Source organism: Planococcus citri, chromosome 2, assembly GCF_950023065.1.
Source record: "Planococcus citri chromosome 2, ihPlaCitr1.1, whole genome shotgun sequence".
Classification (NCBI taxonomy): Eukaryota; Metazoa; Arthropoda; class Insecta; order Hemiptera; family Pseudococcidae; genus Planococcus; species Planococcus citri.
Window position 1 is genome coordinate 49,772,181 of NC_088678.1, and position 12,903 is coordinate 49,785,083.

Consider the following 12,903-nt stretch of genomic DNA (forward strand, 5'->3'; position numbering starts at 1 on the left):
AAGTAGGGAAACAATAAAAGTTTAATTTTGATTATTTATTCAAAGATGAAAAATGAATTGGGTTTTGGATTGCACGGTAATAAAAATTGCATTGCAGCGTTGGTGAAACAAAAACGATGAATTTTGAATGAAACACCTTTATTTTAATAATTATTGCTCTATTTTACCATCCTGATTTAAACGAAATACCTACGTAAGTATTGATTGGCCCAAAAAATTCGATTTTTGTACTCTGTAAAAATTGAAATTATCATTCACCATGGTGGAAGGGAGGATAATGGAGGGGGATGAATTTTCATTGGACTAACTGTTAGTTTGAGCGTTACGAAAAAAAAGTTCTCTTCAAGCTACTATAAAAATTTGAAGATGGTCAACTTTATCTTCACCGAAATAAATTTCATTAAAACTTGAAGAATAAACAAAGGGTCTTGAAGAGGAAAAATATTACTTCAATTAAAGGTTCTGTTCACTTTTAACTTATATTCAATACCTATTGAAAGTATAAAATTTTCAAGTTCAATTTAAAATAAAAAAATAAAAAAATGTAAAGCGAAAAAAAAGACATGTAAAATATGTGTATGAATTAGACCTAATTATTTAATGGATTAAGTATTGATCATTTTTGAATTTTTTCATTTTTTTTTCATTTTTTTTTTTTGGTACAACATTTCTTAGAAAGAAAACCTTTATGAAAACTGAAAACTAAATCAATAGATCATGCAAACCTTATCGGTACAAAAAAAAAGTGAAGTAGATGAAAAATAATCATTTTTTGCAAAAATTTGCTTATGGTCAACTCATTTTATCTAATTAACTTTCAACTATACAAAATTAAAGCAGATTTTTTTTGTCTTTTTGTAAATTTCATTGTTCAGTCACCAAATAAAAGTACCTCGCATGAGTTCATGAAATAAACTCCCTTCAAGAACATGGTGGGCAACTATGTTGACCTTGGTAAGCCTACCGAAGAGCATCGTTTTATTACAAGTAATATTTTTGTTATCGAGTTAGATACACGCAATAAACAATAATTAAACGTCTCCAACAGAGGTAATTAAAACTTCACCATTATTAAGAATAAAAATTATTTCATAATTGAGATTCGTACTCGTGAACTTATACCTTTACCTACCTTTCGTAAAATGAGATATAAAGGAGAAAATTCAGCAGATTTTGGAGAAAAAATTTGAAAAGTCGAATAAGTTTTTTTTTTAGGAAATCAAAAAAATGTTTAAGATACTTTTTTAAAAAAGTTTTAAACTCTACTTTTTTTGGTGATGCTTGGAACAGCCAATTCAGGTTGAGGGTCGTCCTGGTCATTAAAATTCAGAATTTTTTAAAATATTAAATTGCGTTGTCAAGTACTCGTAGATGAAACAATCAAATGGCGAAGCTATTGACTACAGAAATGATCTTATTTCTAATTCTAATCATCATTTAAATTGCAATCATATGAAAAAAATAGAGATATCAGGTACCTATATAACATAATATTTTTAAAGACCCATTGAAAAAAAAACAAAAAAAACTTCAAAATCATGAATAACTTTAGTAGGTCGTTTTTTCTCCAACGTTTTAAAAATTCAAAGCCACTTTCAACATGAGTTAGACAAATCAAATGGTTATACTTACGTTCAATATAAATTTTTTCAAAACCCTCCAAGTCGAAATGTGTCGCATTAGGTACACCATCTTTTTTATCTTGGAACAAAAAACAGTGTCTTGAAAATGAATTAATTCAAGTAGATGTTAGATAAGGTGGTAGGAGGGTACTCTCGAATGTCATTTGACTTTCAAGAAAAACAAACATTTTTCAATTATTCATCACCATTGAAGAAAAAAAAAAAAAAAACTTTCCCAGAGCAAAATTTCAACCTTTTTGGATCATTTGGTTCTTATATGTACTAAAAACATAAATATTGAAAAAAAACCTTCCTTCGTTACTCGATGAAAAATTCATGAATAATTGATCTGTCTAGGCACCTCCCCCCCCCCCATCTTGAAAAAAAGGTTATTTGCGTTCATTTGCGTTACATTTTGCACCAAATAGAAACGAATTAAAATTTTATTGGCTATTTTGTACACGAGTCATGATCCTCACTGGTCGAACGCAAAATAAATACATCCCTTCCTTCACTTATCAGTCATCATAATCATCGGGGTTTTTCTCATTAGTAACTCGTAAAATATGTACAACAATAATATGATCATTAATCAATAGGTACTTCAAATTCAAATAAATTAGTTCAAAAGTAGCAGGTAGTGAACAGTTCCGACTTCCTTACTAAACCTAGTAGGTATATGCGAACACTATCGCGAGTACGATACCTAGCTCAAAAAAGGATTTTATTTTCCTACTTTTATCTTATCATTACATGGCGTGACTACCCATAGTACCCGCAGATAAATTCTGTATTGATTCTAAAGTAAACCATGCTGATATCAGCATTTTGTTGTAACGTGTTAAGGTGGTAAAATGCTAGGTTAATGCTTTTTTTCAGTCTTTACTCGTTGACTAACTTTCGTCAAAGTTTTAATGCGCTTTTAAATGTAGTGACTAGTGACTCTCTAACGGTAACCATAACTCACCATTAGTGATACAACATGACGGAAACAAGCGACAGGTATAAGTTAGAACTTTAATATATATATTTTTCATTTTTAACTTTCGTATATTAGCAACTTAGCAAAGCCATAATTTATTTGTTAGAAAATAGTTACGAAATGTCATTCGCTTAATTAGTTTATATTAATAGGAAGGCAACGAAATGATCTTCGTACTGGCCGTGGTAAATACCTACTTTACTTAATGTTCAAATCGAATCAAAATTTACATTTTTTTTCACTCAGTGTACTTTATTATACTAACTCGTACGGTTCAAAATATCCAGTAAATCGTACCAAATACGTCGACTAAATTACTCATTTCGTAATATCTCATCGCAGCATCACATACGTTCTGATGATATGATACATGAATCAACCTTTATCACTTCAGTTCTACCATCCTAAACCCATTAAATTCAAATACCTACCTACCAGAAATTTTGAGAAATAATACTAAAAATTTCGTAATTTTTATATTTCAGATTATGGAAAAAGCCTCAAAATGTCGAAGAATTTGCCAAGTCAACGGCAACCGTACAAAACCCTAAACAAACCGAAGATAATACCGTTTCTGATACTTGGACAGAATTAAGCAGTCATCCTTCGTGGAATAATTTATTCCTTTTATTAGAGAATTACATCAATCGTTGCAATAAATTGGAAAAAAAATCTCGTCGAAAAAGTTCCGCCGACCATGAAACCACAGTGAAGAAGGTGAGCATTCGGAAAAAGTATAAAAAATATAAGAAACGTTACCATAAATTAATTAAAAATGAAACTTCGCGAACATCTGATAGCGGATACGAACGTACTCCTAAGAGTGAAAAACCAACTGAATTTAACGACAGTAATTAAGATACATAAGTGATAACCTAATGTAAATAGACTGATCTCGAGAGAAAAAGCTGTGAATTTATGTTTCTTTTTTTTTTACTATTATTTTAAATTTATTAACTACATATAAGTGACTACCTACGTATTTTAAGCTGGTAAAAATGTATATTTCGACACTTTGTAATATTTTCATTAGGTAGGTAAGAATTGTGTAACATGTGGACTGAAATTAAAATGTTTCTTATCTGTTTTTTTTTTTCATTTTTTTAAACAAATAATTACAACAGGTGGCCTGGGTAGTTGAATGTACATATTACTTTGTAATCACGTTGAAAATTGTTTTTATTCTGCTAGTTTCGTGTAATTCATATACTTTGGTGTAATTTTACCTTCAAATTTCACTTTACAAGTAACGATTCATTTATTATAAATAGACCACGTCGTTCAAAATTATCGATTATAACGTATTTTTCATTTAGATAGGAAAATGTTTCAAGTAAAACTATACATATAACAGCTACAGGTGCTTCGTAGTTTGTATGTGTGTATGGGTATTAATATTCACACCTCGATACGATTAAAAATTTCCTTATCCGTATAGCATTGGACTACAATCAGTGAAAACACGATAAAAGTTATCTTTTAAATGTAACTTTACTCAGCTAAAACCATTTGAAATGACTAATTTCAATACTGCATGAAAAATTCTACGCAGATATGGTAGGTAGAGGTACTAACTAGGTACGATACGAGTACACAATCTAACATTGTTATTAAATAATTGTTCGAATACAAATGGCAAGTCTGAGAATAGGTACACAATACACATATGTACAATGATAACTTAAGTACTATAACGTGTACTTGAACGTGATATTTTCTACGTAATTTTTCTCGAGCTACCTACTAGATGAAAAAATCATGTAAATGAAATGTAAAATTTTCAGATTCTTTGAGTATAAATTTTACGAATTTTGCACGAACAACTGTCGATTCGATAAGTATAGGTAGTTTTGATTAGAATAGGTACCTGATCGAAGAGCCCTTTTGAGCGAACAACAATTTTGTTGGTGGTGGTTTTTTTTCAGTTGTGTAAGACTGGGTATGTTTCACTTGACCGATGGAATGAATAGTAGGTACGTTTAGGTATTCCAAGAAATTTTTTCATTCCTTTTACGAGAAGCTCTAATGATCTATGTTACCTTAGCAACAGCGTCTTGTAACGTATTCCCAGAACTCGTCTATTGTCTTCTACCCTGATCTTGGTTCCGCGAGTCTACATTCTCTCTCTAAAGCAAAGGTAGGTATTTCTTTTTTTGTTTCGCAATTTTTAAAGTGATTGTTGTTAAAGGTAGAAGATATTCAAGTACTGTCGTTTAGGTGATTTACTATGACTAGACTTCGAAAATCTAAATTTAAATAATATACAAAGTCGCCACAAGCTACATTGTAAATAAAGTGGATGGATTTGTTGCATTCATTCATTGTTGGCATTTGGCGACTGAATCGAACCCACTTCTCACTGGTAGAAAAAAATGGCGAACCATCAGTCCAGATTCTGGGCAGTGGGCATTGAAATTTTCCGATCATTGGTGAACCGAATTTCTGAGTACCTACCTACATATTTATAATCTAGTAGGTACATTCCTATGTCTCATAAAAAATTGATATGATCGAATTGGTTGAGATAAAAGGTCGAAATTTGGTTTTTATCATTATTTTGAGTCCCAGAATTGATTATTCAAATCCAAAATTTTCTCCAGGGATGGTTGTTAGAAAAAAACAGGAAATGAAAAATCCTTGTGTACGAAGATATCAACGTAAAAACCTGAATTTTGATTTGTATCCTACTCCTACTTTATGATCTTTTAAATCGATTCATGAAAATTTCAAGCCGTTTTAAAGTCTTCAGCTAAATTTTTTATTTTCAAGTTTGGGAAAAATTGACATAAAAATGATCGAAATAAAACCCAACGCTTATGACTGAGTCCAGATGTACCGTGTTTAGGACTTTAGGACCATGAATAAAATTGATACCAAAAAATTCGAATTTTTGTTGCCTAATCTGCCTCTTGATGCTATTAAAACGTCATTTTTTCCGTTTTTCAAAATTCATTTTATTTTTGCCTAGTTTTTGATGACAAATGAAAAAAAACGCCGGAATCTGAGAACAGCTGGAACAACCACTGATTATTTAGGGAGTTCGAAAATAATCTGTAAGCATGAACCCAATTTCAGCTTTCTATCTCAATTTAATGAAATATTGAGTTTTTCGTGAAAAAAGAGCAAATTTTCACAAACAAGTTTCTGATAATCAATAAATTCAATTCCGTCTATTTTCTGAAAAAAATTTTCTGAGTTTTCTTCGCTTTTTACAAGTTTACTTTAACTCTTTTTCGATTTTATTTTACTTAATGCATCAATAAAAAATATACAGGATATTTGACAAATCTCTTCGGTTTTTACAGTTTTTTGGCATTTTTTCGAAATGTTGAGAAGCTGTCCAATTTTTTACTGCTGCAACGCATGTACTTAAAATTTCTTTCGATCTGATTTTCACGAAATTTTGTTTTTTTAACTTCGAAAAAATTCTTTACTTTTAAAATTTTTCGTAACTTTTGATCAATCGTCGGCTTTTTCTTCTTTTTTTTTGGGGGGGGGGGGATAAGCATTTTTTTCCTTTGATTTTTTGGAAAGTTTATTCAACTCCTCAAAAAACAGTTCAATTTTTCTAATCTTTCGGAAAAACATACTTTAGAAGATATAAATTCTAAGCTTGAAATTTCTGAACGTTGTCTATGACCATTGGGAAATTAACATAGGAGAGCGTTAATGTGTTTTGAGTTGCATAATGTGTGTTTGCAGGGGGTTTCATTTTCGAAACAAAAATCATCGGATTTCTGCATCAATTGTTTATTGAAACTGCACGTTCAACTATTTTTTGCTCGACTTTTTGATATTTTTAAAAAGATGAATTAAATTGTAGCATTATCGTTTTATATTTATGAAGGGTACGTTTTCTTCTGACTTGGATTCATATTTGATGATAAAATCACTCATTTTAATGGAATTAGAGGGATTTTATCTGAAACTAAGAATCGTAATTTGGCTAATTGGAGGCAACTAATATCAAATTTGTAACTTGACTCCCCAATTGCATTTTTTCGAATTTTGATTTTTTTTGTGATGAGTTCATGTGGAAGGGTTTTTTCAACTTTTTCAACGGATACGTAAAAATGGGGTCAAATGGGTCAACTTCACCAATCAAAACTTTTTTTCACGTTTTAAATAAAAAAATTGCATTTTTTCGCAAACTTTCAATTTTTTAAAATCGACTTTACGAAATAACGCCATCCCAATTTTTCAATATGTTGTTCAGCATGAAAGTCTTCCATAATATATTTTTTTTCAGAATTTTTGAAAGTCGGAACGATATGAAAACTACGTTTCAAAACTTTCCGAGCTAATTTTTCGTACGAAAAAAGTGGCCACACTGATTTTTATAATATCACCAAAAAGTCTTTCAAACCCCCTAATTATTGGGAAAAGTTCCATTTTGGTAGGTATGGATGATATTTCAAGTTCACTAAAAACTTCGACACCCCTAGCAGCCTTTAAAAAAGGGCTAGAGGGCTGCGATTTACGTCATTGGTCATCCCTTCAAAAGATCTTTACGCAGGAAAAATTTCAAAAAAATCGCCGACCCTCCTAACCACTTCTTGGTCGAATAGACATGGAATAACCCATTAACCAAATCGCATGGCGAAAACAAAAAAAACACACAAACCAGTAAATAAATTTCATCATTTCGTTTATTTACACGTAGGAAGATCAAAAAAGAATGAGAATATATTCACGTTATTTAAACAGTAATCACTACATTATCATTATAATAATAAATAGTAAAAGATATAGAACAAACGCGTTTAATACGTATTTTCAAATAAGTCTTTTCATTCCTCGAAAAAATTTAATTTCGCCAACAAAACAAAAAAAAAAAAACAATAAAAATTCAACCAAAAAAAGAAAAAAGAAAAGAAAAAAATAGTCGCGGCCCTAAAAATTGGTCGAGTTGCACGATGAAAGAATAAACACGAAAAATATAATTCCCTTTTTATTGTAATTTTGATCTTCGATAGTGTACACAATTAAAAACAGACTATCCGTACAATAATGAGCACAGTTTCCCAAAACTTGAGATCCATAATGAAAATTTTGTTTGAAAATTTTCCCACGAACGATACAAAAAAAAAATTATAATAGAAATTAAAATTAAAAACTTAAAAACAAAACATATGACAGTCGCTCGAAAAAAAATTGAAAAATGATACACGTAGTTATATCGTAATAATATTATACTTTAATCATAAAAAAGAACTACTTCAACATATACATATAACAAACAAGGTAGGTAAAACGTCTTCTTGAACACTTGGAGACAAAATAAACAATTTCTTAATTTGGTATAATTTTGATAATCATTTCACATTGTGAAGAAAATTCTGAGTAATTTTTCATGTTCTCTACAATACAAAAAAAACTAAAAACGCGAATAAAAATCTAAAAAACGAAAAATTTTTGAAAATAAATACGAATCACTTATAACATGATTTTTTTTACTACGTTCGATATAAACTAAACATGGCACTATTAAGTTAAAATTTCCTCACGGGTAAAAAAATAAAGTATACGAGACCTTATTCGTGAACTTGAAATTAAAAAAGAAAGAAAAAAAATGTCGAATTGATTTTTCAATAAATTGACAAAATCGAATTAAAAATACGCTCTTAATAGTATTTTAAATAAAAAGATATGTTCAAAATGATGTATTAAAATTATACCACGTAACAAATGCCTTCAACTTAGAATATGTTGTTGTATTATACTTCGAGTACATAGAGAAACTTCTACCAGAGTACTGCAATTTTCCTTTCCACAAACACACACAAAAGACAAAAAAAAAATAAAAGATATGTATAAAAGAAGAAATATTCAACAATAAAAAGAAGGGAAGGGGGAAAGTAAAAAGAAACAAAAAATGCTTAAAATTATACACTTTAAAAAAAAATAATAAAGAAGAAAGAAATATTACCCAAATTCAACAAACCCAAAAATCCATCTTTCTAACATATAAATGACTAGTTTTTTCATAACCACTAATCCATAACAATTATTCTCCGTAATAAAAATAATTTAGGCCGTTTGAATAATCGGCGCTGCGCGGACACATTCTCGATATTCAATAAAACAGATTCAATTTTTTACATTACCTACGTAATTATTTTTACATAGGGGTACGCCTGTACACGTATCGTATTTCGAAAAATTCGATACTTTTTTACAAAATCTACATCGCGTTCGTCCGTCATTCAAATTACAAATCGTTTATGAACACAAAATAATAATTAAAAAATAAAATCGTTTCGTCAATCTTCGTATATTAGGTAGGTTAGGTGCTTAAAACGACGAATCTGGACCCATTTTATTCTCTTCATCCGCACTATTTATATACGTAACCGAATTCACAACTCCTTTTGCTATTCTCTAATGAAAGAAATGGCAAAAAAAAGACGAAAAAATAAGAAAATTGAATCGTATTTTTGAAAATATTAATTTTCGCTTATTTTGATTGAAATTTACCTGTAAACTTTCCAATGAGTTTTCGCAATCGGTCGTATCGATATCGTTCATATTAATTCCACATCGCTCCATTTCAGCGTAAGTACCAAACGGTAATTTGCCCAAACATTCTAATTTCATGATATGCATTTTTGAACGTAAATGCTTAGCTAAGTGACCGTGTATTCTGAATCCGATATTACAATCGTCGCATTTGAATGGTCTCGGATTATTGGTAGAAGTTTGGCCACCTGTAGCCGAGTTCATGCTTACCTGTGAAAACAACATCATTTGTAACATTACAAATCAGTTTGGAGGGCAAAAGAGCAATTTATTGAAATTATACTAAGGGGTGAATGCGACTAACCCCAAAAAGTGAAAAAACATGATTATAGTTTAAGTATGAAAATCTGTTTTTTTATTTTTACTTTTTTTAAAAATAAATTTATGAAATTTGAAAAAAAATTATCAAGTTGGCAATTTTTATGACTGTTTTTAGTTTTTTTTTCTATTTTTTTAAAACGTATTTTCTGTCGTTGTTAAAATTTTTTCTGACTTTTTTGATATTTTAAAATTCTGAGAAACTAAGTATTCAATTTTATTGGGGTTTTAAAAAATATCTTCACAATTTTTTCGAGTTTCCTTTGCTTTTTTATGTACCTAATTCTTCTCATTTTCAAGTCAATTTACCCGAGTTTCAAAAAATATTTTTTTGAGTTTTTTGCTTTTTATAATTTCATTTCATTTCGATTTCAGAATATGTTGCTACATTACTCAATTTTCTAAAATTTGGATTTTTCAAGACAAATTTTCATCTTCACAGAGCTGTTCTTTGACATTTCTTTTTTCGTGTTTAGAAACTATTCAACTTTTTGCTATTTCAACAAAATCTTTAAAATTTCTCAAATTTTGAAAAATTCTTCGAAGTTTATTTAATTTTTACAAGATTTTTGTTTTATTTCTACATCGAGAGTGTCCTGTACTTTACTAAGGGGTTTCATCAAATGCTAAAAATCTGTTCAATTTTATCAATGTTTCAAAGAAATATTCAGATGGTACAATTTTCAACAACATTTCTCAATTTTTTTTGGAAGTTTTCCTTGCTTTTTACAATATTATTCAATCATTTTGTGGATTGCACAGAAATTATTCGACTTTTGTTTCAAGTTGAAAAAAACTTGAGTATTGTTTTTTGTTAGTTTTTTCCAACTATTTTCTTAAAAATTTTGAGAAATTACTCAATTTTTCAACATTTTCAACAAGAAAATTCAAAAGCTGCAACGTTTTTAATTTTTTACTCACATTTTTTTTTTAAATTTCAAAATTACTTTCTCAACTATATTTTTACAACTTTTTGTAGTCTTTTTCGACTTCGAGAAAATATCCAATTTTTCAAACTATTGATAAAATATTTTAAAGATTGATTTTTTTCAAAAACATTCAGCCTTTTTTATGAGTTTTGTTTCTTTAATGTCACATTTTCTAACGTGTTTCCCTTGATTTTTAGGCCTTCCTTCAAACGCTGAGAGATTATTCAACTTATCCTTTCAGCAAAAGATCTTTCTTTTTTTTCGTTTTTAAAATTTTTATTCAATCTGTTCCATTCAATTTTTTTGCATTTTTCTAAAATGTTTGGAAAATTCAAATTTCAGCTGTTTTCTTAAATTTCAAATTTTTTAGAATTTTTTGATGCTTAATATGAAAATGCTTTTTGCAATCTTTCTACTGTTTTTTTTTTCAGTTTCAAAAAATTTAGTTTTTTAATATTTTGATGAAATATCTAACATTATTTCCTCCGATGGATCTTTTTCCATAGTTTCAGACTCTACTCAATTTTTCAACAAAACATTCAAAATACATACAAATTTTTCAACTTCTAAAATTTTTCTTTTCATAAAATTGAAAATATTTTTATCAATTTTTTCGATTTTTTAAAATTTTTACTGTTTTATTTTTTTGGGGGGGGGGGGAGGGGGAGGGGATTGATTAATTTTCCAAAGCTATTGAAAAGAGTACCTATGTAGAAAATGTAATTTTTTGATTTTTATTCAGCTTAAAATCTTGAGATTTACTTTCAAAAATCTTGACAGAAATGGTAATAAAAATTCAAAATTTGATGAAAACAAAAATATTGATTCACGTCTTTGAATTTGTACATTCGTTCAATATTTTATCACACCTCAAACAAAACCTGAAAAATCGGTTTCATTTTTCTTTCGACTTTACACAGAGGTGAGTCGTTTTTAAAATACTTATTTTTTTCGAATTTTGAAAAATGAATTTCAAAATAGCTCAAGCGAACAAATTGAAAATTTCAGACCTCCAACTCTTATAAGACCTGGAGTCTGCAGTTTTTTTGGTTTTTTTTTGTTTTTTTTTGAAAAAGCTCATTTTCAAATTGATAATTGAAAATTTTTTCCATTACTTCGTAAATTAAGATTTTAATCGGTGATACTCTTGTTCATTTTTTGACGGTTTAAGGTACGTTTTCATTCATTTTTAGTCCAAATGTGGTTTAAAAAATTGAAAAAATAAATATAAATATCGAAAATGACTGATTTAAGTTTGAAATTTTTGACAGAGGTTATTTTCATTTAAATTACTGTATCGTTGATGTAAACTTACCTTGTTTAAATGCGAATTCGATCCTAAATGCTTCTGAAGATTATTTCTCGTACGAAACGACACGGCGCACGATTCGCACCTGAAGGGTTGCTCGAAGTAGTGAATATTTACATGCAACCTGAGCTGGCTCTGCTTACTGAAGATTTTATTACAAATCGCGCACTTACTCCGTCCATCTTCCAATACACTACAATTAAAAGCACAACATTAAATGATTAATAAGTATCACATCAGCATCCAGCACCTTTCTCACTACACACAAAGCTATTCCAAAAATGAATCGTACTTCGTTAAAGGTCCACTGCACGGCGATATGAACTCAGCTTTTAATCTCTTCGGCGAACTAGCGTTAAAATTAGAATTCGGCGATCCTATCGATATAATAACTGACGTAGAGCTTTCAGCTTTCTCTCCATCTGGTGTCGGCGTCAGCATCACGTTCTCTTTAGACTCGATATCGTTATTTCGATCAAAAGTTTCGATTTTGGCGCTAATACCGCCGCTCCCGGTGCTGGAACGTTCTACGAATGAATTCTTAGCACTGATCAGGGGTATAGGTTCTTTCGGTGCGATTTCCGGCGACGGAACGTCGTTCGTTTCCATAGGTACGTGTTCTTTATCGGCTGCTGATCCGAAATAATATCTTTCGCTGGTATGCGATTCGTTTTTCGGTTTTATTATCGCGTTCGATGTGACTATTGGTTGCAGTTCTCGAGCTAGACCAGTGTTTTTCGATACCTATGACAAATTCGGATTATTAAACAGAAAAACTCTTGTTTAAAGATTACAGATGGAGGAAGATTTTAGCTACCTTTTCTTGTTCTTTCTGTTCGCTGATCAAAGTTAAAGTTGGAGTATGAGGTTTTGATGACAAGTGCGCGTTCGCTGAGAAATTATAAGGGTATGTGTTCGGTCTGGCGTTCAATGGTACTAATCCAGCATTCGCGTACTGTTCGGAGACCGTCTGATGAGACATTTTCGATAGCGATAGCAACGATCGAGCTACTTCTCTCTCTAGTTGGCATTTCGGATCTTCGGCTGTAAATTAAGTTAAAATTGTAAAAATTGATCAAATAAAACTAGTCGAATAAAAATGAATAAAACTAAATTGGACCTAAGACATGATTCTACATTCTTAAATTTCAACTTTCTAGAACAATATTTGAACGAACACTTCTCGCAAACAATTCACAATTTGAAACTTTTTTAGAAGGCCAA

General features: G+C 30.0%; 2 protein-coding genes across 6 annotated transcripts in view; one reads left to right on the forward strand and one right to left on the reverse strand.

Annotated features, from left to right (window-relative positions):
• The first annotated feature begins 2,243 nt into the window (after positions 1-2,243).
• LOC135836274 (uncharacterized) lies at positions 2,244-3,691 on the forward strand. The gene is made up of 2 exons (XM_065351000.1): positions 2,244-2,624; positions 3,090-3,691. Exons 1-2 carry the CDS (start codon positions 2,605-2,607, stop codon positions 3,460-3,462), a joined length of 393 nt encoding a protein of 130 aa, XP_065207072.1. The 5' UTR covers positions 2,244-2,604; the 3' UTR covers positions 3,463-3,691.
• Positions 3,692-7,235: 3,544 nt separating this feature from the next.
• The window catches only part of shn (schnurri), a 57,983-nt gene continuing 52,315 nt past the window's right edge, over positions 7,236-12,903 (reverse strand). For all 5 annotated transcript variants that reach the window (XM_065351002.1, XM_065351006.1, XM_065351004.1 and 2 more), the window contains exons 10-14: positions 12,497-12,723; positions 11,972-12,423; positions 11,686-11,872; positions 9,082-9,333; positions 7,236-8,985 (exon numbers count right to left, since the gene is read on the reverse strand). In XM_065351002.1, the coding sequence (XP_065207074.1) occupies positions 8,899-8,985; positions 9,082-9,333; positions 11,686-11,872; positions 11,972-12,423; positions 12,497-12,723 (1,205 nt within the window). In that variant the 3' untranslated portion in view covers positions 7,236-8,898. The remainder of the gene's footprint in view (positions 8,986-9,081; positions 9,334-11,685; positions 11,873-11,971; positions 12,424-12,496; positions 12,724-12,903) is intronic.